This window comes from Ambystoma mexicanum, chromosome 12 (genome assembly GCF_040938575.1).
Source record: "Ambystoma mexicanum isolate Mex_15411 chromosome 12, UKY_AmexF1_1, whole genome shotgun sequence".
NCBI classification, from domain to species: Eukaryota; Metazoa; Chordata; class Amphibia; order Caudata; family Ambystomatidae; genus Ambystoma; species Ambystoma mexicanum.
The window spans coordinates 421,912,011-421,929,999 of NC_090936.1; the positions used below are offsets into that span (position 1 = coordinate 421,912,011).

A 17,989-nucleotide genomic window follows, 5' to 3' on the forward strand; every position below is an offset into this window, starting at 1 on the left:
GCTGGCCCGGGTGAGTGTAAGGAGCACATCGTCCGCGTATAGGGCGATTTTGTAGGATTCTTTTTTGAACGTGAGGCCATGAATTGATGGATTTCGACGGATCCTGTCCGCAAATGGCTCCATTGATAGGGCAAAGATAAGTGGGGAGAGTGGGCAGCCTTGCCTTGTGCCTCTGGTTATGTTTATCTTACTGGATTTGGCCCCGTTGAGGCGTAGTTTTGTAGAGGGGCTTTGGTAGATGGCCAGGATCCATTTTACGAAATTCGGGCCGAAGCCAAAAAGCTTAAGGATTTCCTCCACATAGTCCCAGTCGAGCATATCGAACGCCTTATGTGCATCTAAGGAGAGGACTGCAAGCCCTGAGCCCAACCTGTTCGCTGAATCAATGATGTTGATGGTTCTGCAGATGTTGTCTTGGGTGCCCCGTCCCGGTATGAAGCCTGCCTGGTCTGGGTGGATGATCTCCAGGAGGGAGGGGGCTAGCCGATTTGCCAGGATTTTGGCGAATATTTTCGCATCAATGTTTAGGAGTGTAATGGGCCTGTATGATGCGCATTGCGTTCGGTCTTTCCCTGGTTTTGGGATCAGTACTGTTATCGACTCATTCATGGATGCGGTCGTGGAGCCGGTGGAAAGGAATTAATTGAACAGGTTTGCCAGTTGTGGTGCTAGCAGGTGAGCAAACTTTTTGTAAAATTTTGAGGAGAGCCCGTCTGGCCCGGGCGTTGAGTTTTTCAGGTGGCGGTTTGTTTCGCTGACTTCCTCCGCTGAGATAGGAGCCTCCATGTCGGATAGTGATGGGTTTGACTTTATTTTTGGGATCGGGGCCAAAAATTGGGTGATAGCTGGGTTTAACGTCGGGGGTCCTGACATGATTTCCTTGTGGTGCTGTACCATTATCTCAAGTTTTTCGGAGCCCAGATGGTGCAGGGAGCCACTTTTGCCCGCTTGGATGTGGTTCCTGGTTTGGAGCTTTTTCAGTTTGTGTGCTAGGAGCCGCTTCGCTTTGTTGCTGTTAAGGTAGTAGTACTGTTTAGTGTAGATTAGTGCTTTGGCGGCCCGGTCTGCTAGGTGGATCTCCAACTCTCTTTTAGCTCTTTTCAGTTCACGGTGCGCTGTGTTCGTGTAGCGGTGTTTGAGCTTATTTTCTAGTTCTGTGAGTCTTTCCTCAAGCTTTTGTTGCTTCAGCAGGTTTTGGCGCTTAAGTCTAGCTGTTGAGTCCATCGCCACCCCTCGGATCACCGGTTTCATGGCGTCCCATATTGTTGCCATTGAGGAGTCTGGGGTTGTGTTCTCCGTGAAGTAATTCTGAATCGCCTCTGCGATGTCAGAGCTGGCTACTAAGCCGGTAAGCATGTAATCTTGCAGCTTCCATTGCCTCTGGCTGGGTTCCGGAGCTCCCTGGAGAAGCAGCGTCATCGTGACTGGCGCGTGATCCAAGATTGCTATAGGTCCGATGTGGATGTTGTCCACGCAGGGGGCCCATTTGTTGGCGGTTAACAAGAGGTCGATACGCGAGTAGCCTCTGTGTACATGTGAGAAGAAGGTATAGTCCCTTTCTCCCTGGTTGCGTAGTCTCCATATGTCGACCGTCTCGGTTTCCCGCAGGAATTCCGCCAGGGCCAGGGATTTGCCAAAGTCTTCCCTCGAGGCGGGCAGTGACTTATCCACCATCGGATCGGGGGGTATTGAAGTCTCTGCCGATTAGCAAGTGGCCTACAGAGAAGGCTGTGATGGTCGGGAGGAGATTATGGAAGAATTGGTCTTGCTCTTTGTTTGGTGCGTAGATGGCCACCAGAGTGATCGGTAGTTCGACAAGGAGGCCCCTCTGGAGTAGGAATCTTCCCTCCGGATCTTTTTTGGTGGTGATCTGCGTTAGTGGGAGGTCTTGACCTAGCAATATAGCGACTCCTCTCTTTTTCTGTGTAGCAGAAGCAAAGTAGCATTTCGGGTAGTGTCGAAACCGTAGACGCTTTTCGTCTTCCACAATGAGGTGTTTCCTGCATGAAGACAATGACCGCGGCTAACTGGTCCAGTTTGTGCTCCACTGTCCTCTGCTTTCTTGGTGCGTTAAGCCCCTGCACATTCCAGGTCGTAATAGTAAGGGTTTTGTCTATTGAACCCATCCTTTAAAATCTAAGTAGGTTGGATCGGTCTTGTTCCTTGTCTCCCAGTGCTGAGTTCATCTGTTCTCCCCTAATTTTCAGGGAGGAGATTTTGCCCTTTAGCTCTTCTGTCCCTTTTTGGTACTCCTTCGTTATGGCAGAGAGGAGCTCTTGGAGGTCAGCTTTGGTCACTGCTTGGGTTGGCAATTCAGTGTTGGAGTCCGGGGGGGGCCGGGGTGTCACTGCGCTCCCCTTTCTTGGTGTTTTCTCCCATGTTAGATAACAGGGTCGCAATGTCGGTTTGTTTGGCAGATTTCGGGTGACGGGACATTACACTAGAGGCTTGAGCGGGAGCTTGTCCACCCCCCCACCCGGAATGGGTTGTTGTGCGATGCCTGGGGTCCTCTTACTGCCCACGTTTCCCTGACTGGGCGGATCCGTGAGGAGTCTTTGCAATGGCGTGGGCCGAGTAGCCGCCTGCTGTGTTCTCCCAGTGTCTTGGGGTTCCGGTAGTGACTGTGGTGCCGTTGGTAGAGGTGGGGGACAAAAGGGCCCCAGGCCACCCGTAGGAGGGTCCCCTCACCGGAGGCCGAGCGTTGCCTCGAGGGGAACCACCCCCGGGGTGCCGGGGGTCAGTGCTGAAGGAGGGATCCGGGTTCACCCCTCCCGTTGGCATCTAGATTGTCCACCCGGAGGAGTCCTTGTCTGGGTGGACACCTCGCCACACGCCAGGGAACGGGAACCGTAATGGGGAAGGCGAGCTACAGGCGCAGGGAGCACTTATAAGCTGCGGCAGGTGCCGCCCTACCTTCCTCCCGGCCTTTCAGGTGTCGCTTGTGGCTGTTTGTTGCAGAGTGGGGCCTCACACCCCCAGCCCCAGCTGGTATGCTGGAGGCCCCAGGCTACTCACTGCCTCCGTAGCTGCAGGGGTTTGAAAGCTGGTGGGGCCAGGGAAGGGGAGAGCCCCACACCACACTCCCTCGCGGCGGGGCCCGCCTCGCTGCTGCTACTGGCTCCCTCGCGCCCAAGCGGGGAGGGGGTGGCTCTCCGGGCTCCATCGGGGGAACTGTGGAGTTTGCTGTGCGCCTTCTGACAGTCCCGCTGCTTTCCCACAGGCAGCGGAGGGAGGGAAGTTCTGTGAGTCCGGGGTGGGTTTTTCTTTTTCTTTTAAATTTTACCCCTCCCTCTCCGAGCCGCTGCAGGTAGCTGGCGGAATCGGCAGGCCTTGTCAAGAGGCAGTGCTCACTAGTTTCGGGGGCGGGCACTGCTGTTGCCTGAGCTGCGGACACGACGGCCGTTGCTGGTGCGCCCACAGGTTGCGGGAAGGAGGGCTTGAGCTCGAGGAGGGCGGGGGAAGCGCACTCGCACTGCCGCTGCTGGCTTTCAGTCTCGGTGCCTCAGCGCAGCCGTCCTGTGACAGGGGGTACTTCCCAGGCCTCCGTCTCGCAGAGGGGCCCATTCCCTTCGAGATCAGATGCTGCATCAGGCGCGTCCCGAGTCAGGGATACAGAAGGGCTCCGGAGCCTGCCGCCTCGGGGAATCCGATCGGGATTGGTGCTGCGTTGACTTCCAGAGTTCCCGCACAGCTCAGACGCTGGATGGGCGGGCGGGTTACTCCGTACCGCTGACCGCCATCTTGGGTTGGTCCTCTCGCGCCGGGGGAATTGCTGCTTAAACTCGGTCCCCCTCAGGTTCAGTGCGGCGAGGACGAGGCATGGGCAGCCCCAGCCTTACGGCTCTGCAATGAGCTGATATCTTGAGCAAAAACCTTTGTTTACTGGGGCATAATCGGTAAACACACGGTTGCGGCCAGGAGCTCTCACCAGACCCGACTGTTCACCATGGCGCCAAGCCACGCCCCGAGAGTTAAGCTTTTATAGTTCACGCATGTCCCGGGTCAGAGTGGACGATCAGCTCTTCATTGGTTACGCTGGAAAGCATTTGGGACAGGCTGTGACGAAACAGACTTTGTCTCGCTGGATTATTTTGGCTATCTCTGAGTGTTACCGCTTGGTGGGTAAGGACCCACCGGTCGTCTTACGGGCCCATTCTACCAGGGGTATGGCTGCCTCTACTGCCCTGCAGAGGGGTGTTCCTATTCGTAACATCTGTGATGCAGCCACCTGGGCTTCGGTACATACTTTTGTACGTCACTATTTCCTCGATTCCATCCGGGGGCAGGATCTGGCCTTTGGCAGGGCGGTCCTTTACTCCGAAATTTGATTGGGCATGCTAAATTTCTGTTTTCTAAATTCTTTTCCCACCTCCTTGCATTGGTACTGCTTTGGGAGTCTGTCATAGATATGGAATACGTCAGAGGACCCAATCCCCTCGAAGAACAAGTTACTCTCTTACCTGGTAACGTTCTTTCGATGGGATGGTCTGACGACGTATTCCTTATCGCTCCCTCCCTACCTTCCCCGCTACAGAATTTCTTATGCGATTGCAGCTTACGTTTACGCAAGGCTTTGTGTGTCAAACTGGCAGAAGACTGGTGGCACACGTTCTGGGAAAAAACTACAACTGAGGCTACGGGCGTTGTGCGTCCTACTTATAACATCCAGTGACGTCGGCCGTCGGAGGAGGTCCTCGAGGGCGGCGTATCGATGTCATCGATGCAGAACGCAGACGTCGAAGATTTTCCGAAGAAGCACACCTGTGGTGATTACTGTCATAGATATGGAATATATCCCATCGAAAGAACGTTACCAGGTTAAGAGAGTAACTTGTTCTTTTTGTTTAGGTCTATCATTTAGCGCATGCTTTTTCTCGCTGGCTGAGCCAGGGTGGTGGGGGGGACAGGAATGTGGGAAACTGAGGTAAAGGTGGTTAGTGCATCCCTTTCGTAAGACTATCAACGTCATGTCTGGTGTCAAGGAGTGGTGCGATTGAACATGAGGGAGTCAAGCAGTTGCTGCTGAAGGGATATCTTTCAAGATGAGGAATCTGTGGGAGTCATTTAGTTGTCAACCTAGATCAGTGATTCGTCCATGGAAGTGCTATGTGGAGTCAGATTTGTCTGGCCTGGAACCCACCCGGGCAGCCTATGGGTTGAGGTGTGGACGGTTCCCTTTTGAGGTTTCTTTGAATCAGTGTCAACTCTTTCTCAGGCCAGGAAATCCCCAAAGGAAGTGAGCTCTGGACATGCCTGCCAGGATACAATTGGAGCTTGCGCAAGGGTGCTGATGGCAAGAGTCTCTTTCAAGTTAAGCAGACAGGGGACGGAGGTGGAGTACAGTAGCTTGGGACAGAGGTACATTCCACTGAGGAGTTCCACCATCTTGGGTCTTACTGGGGTTTCCAAAACATCCTGCCTACTTCCTGTAGACAAACAAGTTACTTATCAACTGTAACGTTCTTTCGACTGGATGTCCCTCCCATGTATTCCTCATCTTATGATATTCGCTGCTTCGGAAAAAATAATTGTCAGCAGAGGGTGCTGTGCACGAGGTTGTGGCATCAATGTCCCTCAACGGGCTCCGTACCGTGTCAACATCACCATCAGTATAAATAACTTGTGCCGTGCCCGTTGGCTTCAGTTCTGTTTTTTCGAGGAACACCCAGCCGTGCCTCATGACTGCTGACTCTGTGAGAGGAAAATGTAAGAAACGCAAACTGTACTGCAGGTTAGGATGGGAGGGGCGATGAGGAATACGTGGGAGGAACATCCAGTCGAAAGAATGTTACAGTTGGTAAGGGTTCAGTGTTTTGAGTGATGACGCAAAGATGTTGCGCTGACATTATTTATAAAGAACGCCCATTTTGTTCACAAACGTAAAGGCAGAATTTACAAGTAAACAAGTGAACTATTGAGGAGAGTAAATTAAACTAACCCTTTAGGTAAGAATTAGTAACCATCCTTTAATGGGTATAACAATGAGAGGCCAACATCAGGGATATTCTTGCCCCAGTTTTGAATATATAAACGCATAAGAACACCTTTTATCTTTAATATTGCAGCATGTGTTTACAACGCACTGCATGATTCTTTATGAGAAAACTTTCACATACTTCAAAGGATTAGGCTAAAATCACAGCTGGATGGGGAGTCTTCCTATCCATCTCCTAAAAGAATTTACTAGATTGTGTTACAACTGAATGGTGCTTTGTTGAATAGATATATATATATATATCCCGGGAGGCTCCGCGGCAGCGTGCGCGTCTTGGAAGCAAGACGACACGAAGCAACAACAGGTTCGATCTCCGGTTCCGCGCTTAGAAACCTCTGGGTGTTGAAGCGCGTTATAAATAGTAACTAAGACTAAAAAAAAACAACACAATTACGCAACTAAGAAAAACAAACAATTCCTGTAACAGCGCCTCGATGCCTGCGGGCTGTGTGAGTGCTTTATAAATGTTAAATAAATAATATATATATATATTTTTGTAGAGCGCCAATTATTGACAAACTACTTGATTTCAGTTGAGGAAGTCTGTCCAGATCAAACATAAATAGATTGAAGATTGGCACATTTTTACTCACCTGAGATAAGAATCCGTAACCATTGTACAAATCACTTGAGCCACATTCACAAGATGAAACCACCGAGCCCTTGTTTTAATGAATTATTAAACAGATTCAGGGGATCATAGAACAACGGAATGTGTGAGAACCACACTATGAAATTGAGGCAGATTACTCACATCAAAAGCCAGCCAGGTAAATGGGAGCAGTAGCCCATATACGGTTAATAATAATTAAATATGAAATAGAGGAAATACTATTGATTAGAAAATAATGAAGGCTCCTTTTCGGATTATTCTCCAGATGGCTGAAGTACACAGAAGAGTTAAAATATTGAAATGTGCTCCTGATGAAGGGAAATCCAAAATGCGTTGAGCTTTTCGTTTATTTATTTATTTTATTCATTACTTTGTTATATATGTGGAAACTTGTCGTCTCATATTATTATTACATGTTGATGAATATTTAAATCCACAAATAAGACTACTCTTGACTGATTATTGATCAGTAATCACAGTGTGCAGGGGACGGGAGTGTCTGACACTTGAGGACACTGATTTGGCATATTTTTTTATAGATGACCATAAATGATAATCCTTTAGTGTGTGCTCCTTAGTCATAGTGAAACGGGTTAGAAACTGACGTGAGGGGTACAGGGGTGGCTTCCATCACAAAGGTGCATGGCCATTTGAATAGCTCTGTGGCGACACGTCCATTGGAATAAGATTCTTTAGAGGTGCTTCCGACACGCACTGGTACTTTAAAACATCTTATTCCAGTCTGCACAGTAATGCTCAATTTTTCTAGATAATTAATCTGCAAAAAAAATACATTCAGCAATCAAAGGTGAGGACCTTTGTCGTTAGATGCCAAAAGAATCAGTCCCTCACTGAGGATTCATGAAGATGTCCTGAAAACATTTGAACATCTTCAAAAAGCTTCAGTGGAGGGACGGATTTGGGTGAACATGTTGCTGGTTTAGCAGAATTGGTAGACACCAAGGTTGTGGTCAGTTCTTGGTGTGGGATCTGCCCTTTATTTTTGCTGGTGGTGTTTAGGACCAGACCCCCAAAACGTTTGACCATTTGCAACCGAGTTTTCCCTGCACGCTGATTGGCTGTAATGCGAGGCAAGGGAATCTTTGCTTTTTAATGCAGCGTTTGCTAGGCATTTCATCCATTCAGAAAGCATCGAAAAGCTTGGCCTCCTTATTTGCCGAAATGTTCAAGTGTCTGGTGCTGATGGAATTTTCAACCTCTAGAATTAGATGGATTTTTCTTGCAATGTGACATTCTTCATATAGGAAACGGCCACTGTTTACAAATTGGCAAGGCTAGTTTGTTCTTCTCCCGGCCACTTAACCCAAGAGTCTGACACTTGATGTCATTGAAGTGTACAATGGTAGAAAGCAGTGCTTGTCGAACACACCTAGGAAGTGTGGAATATTCAATTCAGCGTTAGTCTTCTGCTCAGTACAAACATTTTGTTTAATGAACTTAACATTTTCTTAGCGTTTTGCAATGACCGCTAAATGAGTTGTTGTGACATGTATATCTTTTCCAATTAATCCAGAGACATTTGACAAATCAGATCTAAATGACAGAGCGTGTGCTGGCTGCTTTATTATTACACGGGGAGGAATGTATGTGGTAAGGATGCTCTTGATGATAACAAAAAAAGCTCTCTTGCCCAGCCACGCCCAGAACAAACTGGGGCAGAGGTAATGATTTCATTTGTCAATAATACAATGTTAACAGATTAGACAAATAGTTACTTACATGTCATTGGCAACCCTATTCTGATCACTTGCATGTTATTCGGATAACAGTGTTCATTTTCATGTCCATTTCCTTGCTCTCGTTACAGTTTTTTCAAGAAAAAAAGTCACAATCTACCCCAGGCCTTAGCTGATTTGGGCAAGTGAATTCCTGCGTCGATGTCCCATGAACTCTGTCAGCCAGCGCTATGTGCCTGCCACAGTATGATTGTTGTTTCTGGAAATGTGTTCTGTAGCAGTACAGAAGCAGTCTAAAGTATGTTACACAGCCATGCCGTTTCTTATCTTTTACATGGTTTCTGTTGATCATTTATTAAAAACAAACATGCAGTTTGCTGTACTTGTGTCTCCTTATGTGGATGCTGACAGCCTAAGAGAGAGTTTAGAATATCCTTCTTAGTGCACGTGTGTCATGATGTGTTCCCACTTACAAACATAATAACACCAACAATCACGAACCTGGTCATCAGGTTTTTCTATTGCAGATTACGCACAATGGTCGCACAACATCTAGACATCCACCCAGTGGCTGTATGCGTAGTGAGGCAGGACCGTTTCAGTGCGATATATACATGCCTAATCCAATGCGTTTTACTTCATAGGCAAGCTAGTTCCTCCAAAAGAAAAAGGAATATGTCAATGCAAGAGCCTTATTCATATTTATTGAGTAACTGGTCGGAATCACTTTTTAGCGCTGCCACTTATGGTATTCATAAACTTTACCAAACACATCCTTTGTGACCAAAGAAACTCGCTCATAAAAGCACTTGAATTGGAAATATCCAAGACTACATATTGAAAATGTATCGATCCAATTCGAGAGCATTCATGTTAATCTCTGACTGGTTTGCAGCAGCAGCCCTCTTGATTTCTTGCCATATAGGCCTATGAGAAATCAGCAGTGGAAAATGACAAGATGATAGAAATGTCATTTTCAATGGAATGTGCAACTTCTATGACTCCCAATCAGCATCATCTTCATCCCCGGGAGGTTGCTGTGGGTGTGGTAAAGGGGGTATAGTATCCGACATACGGGCAAAAGCCCCTCCTGGTGCACTTGGGGCATCCCCACTTCCGTCTCCTGCAGCAGGTCCCTTCCCAGAGATTCCTAAGGAAAAACACATTTAAATGTTAGTGCCCAAAACTGGAGTGATAAGGGCGAGAAAGCATTGATACTAGGGAAAGTACATGTGATATGCACGCTCCACTAATTAGATGTCCTCTTTATGTGTCTGGAAGATTAGACCTCCTTTTAGTATTTGCCAAAGTAGTAGCTCAGACCACCTCTTAACAGATAATGGCTTTCATTGAACCAGCACCAAAGGACATCTTGTATTTAGCATAAACATTAGCCCTCCTTATCCTCCGTTGAAGGCTTCTTAAGAGAGAATATGGTTTTATCAATTAGGAATGCGAATGAGGGGTGGGTGACTTTATATTGATTAACAAAGTTTTTAGCTAACTGAGGTTAGAAAAGAAATCTTGAAACTGACCCCAAAGAAAAAACATGTTTCGGCTTAATGTTGGTGGCCTACGTTAAGGTAAGGCTTTCCATGACCCAGTTCCATGCACACTGACACCTGAAACCTTTTCCATGTTTACCAATCTGGCTTTAATTTTCAACGTGCAACCAAATAAGCAGTATTTCTTGTCAAAATGTTAGTTCAAGACACATATTTTTAAATACCAAAACTGGTCCTTTATAAACATCGGAGCTGTGCAGCTGCACCATTAAAACGACATGAAATTCAGTGAAGTGAAGATATACAAGGCTACATGTCAGAAGAGGCTTACCCACTTTGAACATTTGCTAGAGGACGATGTATCTTCAGTTTCTACTTGGCAAAACCTGATAGCAGTGTGAAAGCAGAGTGACCAAGGAAATGCCCGTATTTAACATAAATCAACGAGGGATAACCTTACCTTTTCGCCTCAAGGCCAGTTTGTTGAACAGGTCTGACATCAGGTCCCCACCTCCACCTGTTGCAATCACTGAAATGCAGAACAAACAAAACAAATAACTGCATTAATATGTATATTTACTCGCAGCAGGCCTATTTTTCTTCTTGAATTTTCTATGCTTTTCACTCAAATACAGGCACGATAATTGCAATAGCCTTATTCATTGCCCACCCTCCTTCAAAGCAGGATGGGTAAGACTGCACCACAGACTGGGCATTTAAAACCTTCTCGAAAACAATGCCATAACTATACAACGTTTAGGACAAGAGGCTCCATGCAATCCCATCCCTCCACATGCTTTGCCCTGTCTGCACCTGTGCCTCACCAATCGCCCCCTCAATTCCAACATGAAGTTTGGAGCACAGTATATGCTGAGGTGATGGTGATCTGAAGTAGGAGATGAGAAACTACCTGAATGATTACAAAGATAATTTTGGTTTACTCCTGCACTCCTTTCAAAATCGTCAGTAGTCTAATCGTTCCAACCAAATATATCAAGTGGAGACAGCATATGCCCCGACAGGTTTCAAGCGAAAAGGCAGCATAAAACGTCTTGGCCTAAAGCTGCATCTTCCATTGATCGGATGCATCAGGAGAGGAATTCTTACAAAAGGCATGAAGAGGGACACTTGAGTTCCTTACCTGTCGTGTAATTGATGTGAAATTTCACAAGCCTTGCAAATGCAATGAACTATCCAGCTTGCAATCGTTGCATGGCGATTGTCCACCATAGGCTACTAAAAGACGCTCAGATTTTCTGAAAGGTAAATTCAAATGGATTCCTGATCTTATATCTTCAAGCGTCGGCTCTCCTTGGAAACTTTTTCAGCCACCTGGGCTCAGCATTGCCTCTGCTGAACAGTTAAGCGACCGTAAACACCAGACATGTTATATGAAGCAAGAAGCCCTGCATTACCTCAGTTTCTTTTTTCTATGCATTTGCCTCGCCCTCAGGAATGCCACTCTTGTTTGCGTGTACCTTTAGCTGCATCATCCACTGAAGGTGGGCTTCAAACCCTGAAGGGTTGCATGTGGTAGATATCTGGTTCGGACCTCAAACTTTATTTCCTTCAGGAGAAGCATTGTGCTGAGAACTGCGAATCGTGCAATTCCATGCACCTCTGACCCTCTGGGAGAATACTGTAAAATTAGACACTGGTTCTTAGAGTCAGGAAATGCATTCAATTAGAAGTCTCCAGCTGTAGAAATTTCCTTATGAAATCCTGTTTCACTGATACAAAAGAGGAGAGCCCCCCAATCTCGTGATGGAAACTGTAAGGGAAAGCATATGATCTTGCTCCCCCAGCGACCCATTGAAGCATAACTCTCCCACCAGAAAGAGGAGCTATCAATGTGGCTCCAAGGATGACAAGGACACCTTTGAGGACTTGCCACCTCTAAAGATAAGATTATACAACAGAGCCTGTCTCCAGGAACAAAAGGAGGCATTCAGGTGGCAGTTGATGGACATCTTCGCCAAGACCTTGGCATGGTGGCGTTGGTCCAGCTACCAGTGGAAGAGCATGGGCCTGCTGTGCCTGGCTATGCCCGTAGGGGCACATCTTTGGATCACAACTGCATGCCTGCTGGCTCACTTCCCGCACCATTAAAGGAATCATGCGCTCAAAAATGTTATTGTCCCGATCATTCGGGAAAGTCGTTATAAGCATACGTTGATCGATTGTATAAAAAAAATAATTCCTATCCATCTAACCTTAGTTTTCCTCCCTTTTACAAATGCGAAATCAAGGAGCCGGGCGTGGCTATTTTGTGATAATCTTATCCGTTGATCGATCGGCCTAAGTTAGAGTGCCCCTGAAGCTGACATCACTATTCCTAGCGATATTCTCCGCCTACTTTCATGACGTTAGTAGGCAGCATAACCAAACGTGCCCAGTCATCACCTAAGTCTTAACGTCAGTTGACTCAGAACCCAGAAATTCATCAATCACATCCTCTCACAGCACAGCGCGTCTGACTGGGATTACATCAACTGATCCTTCACCATTAATCTCTCCCTCTTCCTGTGCCTGGCTATCACCACGGCTCTGGCTCTCCCTCTTAGCACCGCTTTATATGCTTCCCACAGCATCTGCTTTGATTCTATGAGGTCTTTGTTGACACGAAAACGCTGCTCAGTTTCCTCGTTAAATTCCCTCATTACGTCCTCATCCTGAATCTGGTTAGCTCCCAGTCTCCATCCACCCCCCATACAGTCTAAATGGTCCCAGTCAACGGCGCATGGTCTGAGATTTCCCTGGGTAAGTACCCACCCCTTGAAACTTTCCTACTTCAGACTGTGGGGCAAAGACATGGTCTATCCTGGAGAAAGATATAGGAGAGGATGAGAAAAATGAGAATTCTCTTTTACGGGTGTTTCCTTCTCTCCAGAGGTCTACCAGCCTCATTGCGTCCAAGAAGGAATTCAACTTCATGCCTGTAATCCCCTCTCATGCGGCCCCCTTCCATTGGTCATGGAATGGTGTAAATACTTAATTTAAGTCCCCAGGCACTACCGTGAGACCCTGCTGTACCCCCAGTATTCTCTGTTTTACCTCCTCAAGCCTGTTGTGCAGCAGTGTGGGCGGGGAGTATACATTTATGATGGAAATCACTTTGATCCCCAGGAGTACCTTCTCCCCCACTATCCTTCCCCCTCTTTCCTGAAATGTCCCAGTAACCTGGAAGGCAAAGATTTCCTCATAAGGATCCCCACCCCCTGAACGCAGCATGGACCACACATTTGTACTACCCACGTCCCAGTATACGACAGGTATCTCCCAAGACGTGGATCTCCTGTAGCAATAAGACATCAGGTTTCACCTGCCTCAGGTACTGAAATACCATGCTTCTCTTAAATTTGTCATTCATTCCATTCACATTCCAGAAAATACATCTTATACCTTCCTTGTTCTCCATTTCCGTTGTTCAACAATTTACGTCCGTGTTTCAAGATCTGACCTCGGCCATGTCAAACTCTTGACTGATCATTTCTGCCCTTTCCACTAATACCCAACATGACCCCCAACTGTGCACATCCCATTCCTCCCTACCTGCCCTCCCCATACTTCTTCCCCAACTGTGAAGTACCCGTCACCCTTAAAAACGGAACCCCTATAAACGATCAAACTTCCTTCCCTTCCCCCACTTCTCTAAAAGCACCCACCCTCTCTTAACTCAGTCCACCCCATGAACCTCCTTCGCCCCCCCCTTCTCCCACCTCCCCTCCAATTCCCACCATGAAACTTGCAAACCTTAGAGCCAGAGTGCCGTCCACACACTCCAGCAGTCACACTTCCGGGCCCAATATCTACTCCTCACTCCTGCTTTCAGTCCCTGGGCATTTCTTCCCTATCCCCCAAGAGGGAGGGTGAGCCCCTTTCCTGTCCAGTTAGGCTTGACTCTGCAAAGCGTCCCTCCATCGTCACCTGAATCCTGTACCCTTCGTTCTTCTCCTGTGACCATGTGCCCTCCTCTCCTCCCCGGGCCCCGCTCTTTCACTTCTTCTTTGGTCACGGTACCGTTCTACCTTCCTCCCCGGCAGGGCTGTGCCCACCAGACCTTCACTTTCAATCAAGTTCCACGGGTCCTGGAACACCCAGGATCTCTCCCCCACCATCACTCTCAATTTAGCAAGGAACATTAGCATGCATTTCAGTTGATTGTTCTCTAGGATTCTTTTGGCTTCTTCAAACAATCTCCTCGCCCTTTGAGCTTGCAATTGGGGAAGATCATCACCTTCGCGTTCTCCATCAAATTGCCCTTCTACTCCTGGATGCTTGGAGGATCACGTCACTCCACCACTGGGCATGGGGGAGCCCCCGGGATGTGGGGGCTGTATTCCCAGAACTCTCTGCGCTCTCTCAATTGCGAAATACTCTGGTTTCCTCCAGTTTCAACTCTTCCTTAACCCACTTCTGCAAGTAAAGATCCAATGCCGGATCCGCTCTGGGAGGCCCACTATCCTGATGTTGGCCCTGCGGGACCTCCCCTCTGCATCCTTTGGGGCCCGTGACTTTGCTTGCAGTGCTTGGACCTGGGTGTGTAGTGATTTTACTGTGTTCTCCAGCTGGCTAATTCTCTCTTCAGCCTTTCCCACTCTCTCTGACACCAATCTCAGGTCTGTCCGAAACAGGATGACCTCTACACCCACTTGTCCTCCGTTCTCGCTCTGGAGTCCTTCCCTGCCTTCAGAACATGCACCATTGTGGGCTCCTTCTCACTGTCAACTGACGTCACCTCAGCGCCTTGCTGTGCGGCAGTCCTAGTTGCTGCTCCTGCCGTGTAGTGATCCATTTTGCTCTGTGTCCATGATGATCGTGTCTGGCCCACTCTGAATCCACTAGGGTCCGTCCCCAAAGTGTTGCTGGTTTGTCGTAGGATATGTTGGTCGCTCCTTTTCCCCCACCTGTTGGGCAGGGAGGGCCTCTTGCTGACATGGCCCACTCTTGCCTGTGCAACCGGAGCGACCCCACACATACTTTCCACTCCTCGGATGGGCCTCTCCTCGTCCTGGACAACTCCCTGCAGACTCAGTGTCCAGTAGGGAGTCTGCTGTATTTTATTATACCTTGGTGGGTGCTGCCGCTCCTTACCGACCAGTCACAGGCCCCGAGCCAGTCCAGGCCAAGCCGCTTCTCTGCACAGTCTTTGGTCCTCTGAGCCTCAGCTCGTCGTGTACCGGCCCATTCAGTCCTTAGAATTATCTGGCACCCCTGCCCCTGCATCACCTACCTGCTCCTCCACCTATGCAGTTCTCAGGACTGTTCAGGGAGAAACAATGAATTGGGGTTGGAGGGGCACACCTTGCTGTCCTCACAGGCTAGCCTCCACAGCCCACCAGCGTCCCTGTGGTCCAGTGCCAAGCCGGCTTGCCTCACTCTTCTCCTTTGAGTCAGAAAAAAGGGGGGGTGGGGTGTATCCAAGTTTCCCCAGGCCCACAGCCCTTCTTTGCAATAGCCCTCGTGGATACAGGAGAGTGTGGGGGAAAGGCCGCTCTCACTGCAACACGATCCTCTACTGTGCGCCATTTTGCCATATGCTCCGGGGGCCTCTTGCAGTCCCGTGTCCATGGCCATCCGCTCTGTGTGCCTGCAAAGGGCCCTCATGGCAGTCTTCTCAGCACTCCACCCCCACATCTCTTGTTGCTCTCCGCCGGATGAAATCGGAAGATGACATGGAGGTGTGGGGGGTCTGGCAGCCACTACCCCAAGCACACTCCTCCCGGGGTTGGGGATGTGGGGGTGGGGGGAGACAACCGGGCCATCAATTATCCTCTGCTTCCATCAAGGCTGCTCACCACCGGCGGGTCAACGTTCTTGTTGCAGCCCTGGCAGCCTCGCTCTCTTGGATGGTCGTTTTGAGCCCCTGCCACACAGATTCAGAGCACTAGCTTTCCTTTTAATCCAGCAATAATTTCCCCCATTATTGCAGCTTAATGACATCTGCCTTGACTTCTGCTGTGGATGGGACCTTATCAAAAAGCATGGTCTGGCTCCTATAGACCCCAAGTTCTTATCCACGTGCCCTAGGCCTCAGAGCCCGATGGCCGAGGTTGCCACTGTGGATGCCAAGTCGGCCACTTTTGGACCTCGCCACAAAAACGTAGAACAAATAATTGGATGCATTTGGTCACAAGGTGTTTGCTTTGGGCAGCCTGGTTTTAAGAGCTATACACATCCCCTGGATCCAGAGCCAGGTACACCCACGCCATATGGAATGAGATCTCTGAGGCTGTGAACAACTCCCCATGCCAGAGATAAAAGAAGACCTTATCTCTTTGGTGAATGATAGTAAGGGGGAAGCACATCAATGTATTAATTCAAGCTTGGACAAAGGCTGGGGCCACGTATGTGGGTTATAGCCTGCGTACACATTCCTGGATGAGAACATCTGGGGTTGCCCCCGACATCTAGGTCATGTAATTTGATAGTGACATCCTTTTTGGGTCTAAGGCCAATGAACTCCTTGAATAGATTAAAGCCTCGGAAGCCACAGCCCCAAGTCCTACAACTTGCTTCCTCTTTGTTGAGTAGTTCTTTTCAGATGTTTTCATCCTTTGCTCACCTGGCAGACCAGGCCGATCAGCATTTCCCCCTCAGGCTAGAGGCATTGGTGCCCATATAGGTGGCATTGCTACAGCTACAATACCATCTGCAAACCCTAGTCCAAAACCCCTCTAATTGGCTCTTACCCTTTCCACTCCAGTGGGAGGGAGGTTGTCCCTGTGCCCAAGAGTGGTAGCACGCCATCTCGGATGCCTGTGCAATACAGTTTGTGTCACAGGGCTACTGCCTCTTGTCCATCTAAATTCCACCCTCCTTCACATCCTTTCCCTCCAGGAGGGAATTCAGCAACCTTGTCTGAAGAGTGCTATAGAGCCGCTTCCTGCCAGAGAGAGGACTAACGAAAAAGGATGGGGCACCGTCCATCATGGATCTGAGACTGCTGATTTTTTAACTAGGAAAAGAAAACTTCAAGATGGTAATCTTGGCCCATATCCTCCACGCTCTTGAAGTGCAGGACTGGCTGATCTCTGCAACTTCAGGATGCCTACGTCCATGTGCCGATCTATCTGAAGTGCACGAAGTACCAGAGGGTCATTGTCAGTTGAGGGTCCTGCCCTTCAGCTATTTCCAAGCTATTGGCTGTGGTGGTGGCATGTCCGAGTAAGGAAAAGGTTAAGATATTTCCATACCTGAATGAATGGCTCATTTGGGCTTGAACCCTAGATCTTGTGCCGGCCCACCATCTACTGCTAGCCTGCGCCTCTCACTGAACTTTAAGAAATCCAATGTCACACTATCCCAGTAACTCAGTTTATAGTGGCGATTCTGGATATGCACACAGGTATATCCAAAAGAGTGCCTAAAATCATGCAGATGTTTCAAGTCTTCCATTCTCAGAACTGGGTCTCAGTCTTGGCCTTTCTGCACCTTGGGTCTTGTGGCCTTCTGCATCTTCAGGGTATCCTAGGCCAGGCTGAGCATGACCCCTCTCCATTGGCTACTTCTGTGTCAGAAGTCTTAAGTTTCTGGCTGACATGATGGGCCTATGTAGGGGTCAAAAAAATGCCACAACCTCCTCTAGTGGCCCAGCAAATTAATGTGCTGAGGAGAGAGACTTTTTGGCATCCTTGGCCTCAATGTCGGTTATCACTGAGGCCTTGTTGAAGGTTTGGGGTGCTCACTTGGTCAGAAAACTCTGGTTTCAAACAGAAGCATGGGAAACACACAAATCTACTGGAACTGCCTCAACAGGCCATCAGGTTGGGACAGATCTTCTATATGGGTCCAGGCGTGTCCTGATCCTGACAAACAACACAGTGGCTGTGCATTACCTCAGCAAGCAAGGTTGTGTGGAATTTCTGCCTCTGTGTAGAGAAGCAATGAGATTGTAGAACAATGTCTCTGATGGCTACCCACATTTCCGGGCAGAGAATGTAGTGGCAGATTATTTGAGTAGGCAGACACTAGTCTACCATGAATGGGAGCTCTTTCAGGAAGTTCTGGACAAGATCTTCACATTTTGGGGGACCCATGGGGTGAAGCTCATCAACTCCACTGTCATCGGAAAGTGCAGATTGTTCTGATCCAGGGAATTTCTCCTGTGCAGTGCTCTAGAGGATGCATTGAATATGGAACCTCACTCTCCTCTGTGCATTCCTGCTCATTTCTGTCA

At 48.4% G+C, this 17,989-nt stretch overlaps 2 protein-coding genes across 4 annotated transcripts in view; one reads left to right on the forward strand and one right to left on the reverse strand.

Annotated features, from left to right (window-relative positions):
- The window catches only part of DDX11 (DEAD/H-box helicase 11), a 1,292,375-nt gene extending 1,283,688 nt beyond the window's left edge, over positions 1–8,687 (forward strand). For both annotated transcript variants that reach the window (XM_069628571.1, XM_069628573.1), the window contains one exon: positions 8,437–8,687. In XM_069628571.1, the coding sequence (XP_069484672.1) occupies positions 8,437–8,481 (45 nt within the window). In that variant the 3' untranslated portion in view covers positions 8,482–8,687. The remainder of the gene's footprint in view (positions 1–8,436) is intronic.
- Positions 8,157–17,989, reverse strand: part of WASHC1 (WASH complex subunit 1) — an 820,361-nt gene continuing 810,528 nt past the window's right edge. For both annotated transcript variants that reach the window (XM_069628575.1, XM_069628574.1), the window contains exons 10-11: positions 10,271–10,339; positions 8,157–9,455 (exon numbers count right to left, since the gene is read on the reverse strand). In XM_069628575.1, the coding sequence (XP_069484676.1) occupies positions 9,301–9,455; positions 10,271–10,339 (224 nt within the window). In that variant the 3' untranslated portion in view covers positions 8,157–9,300. The remainder of the gene's footprint in view (positions 9,456–10,270; positions 10,340–17,989) is intronic.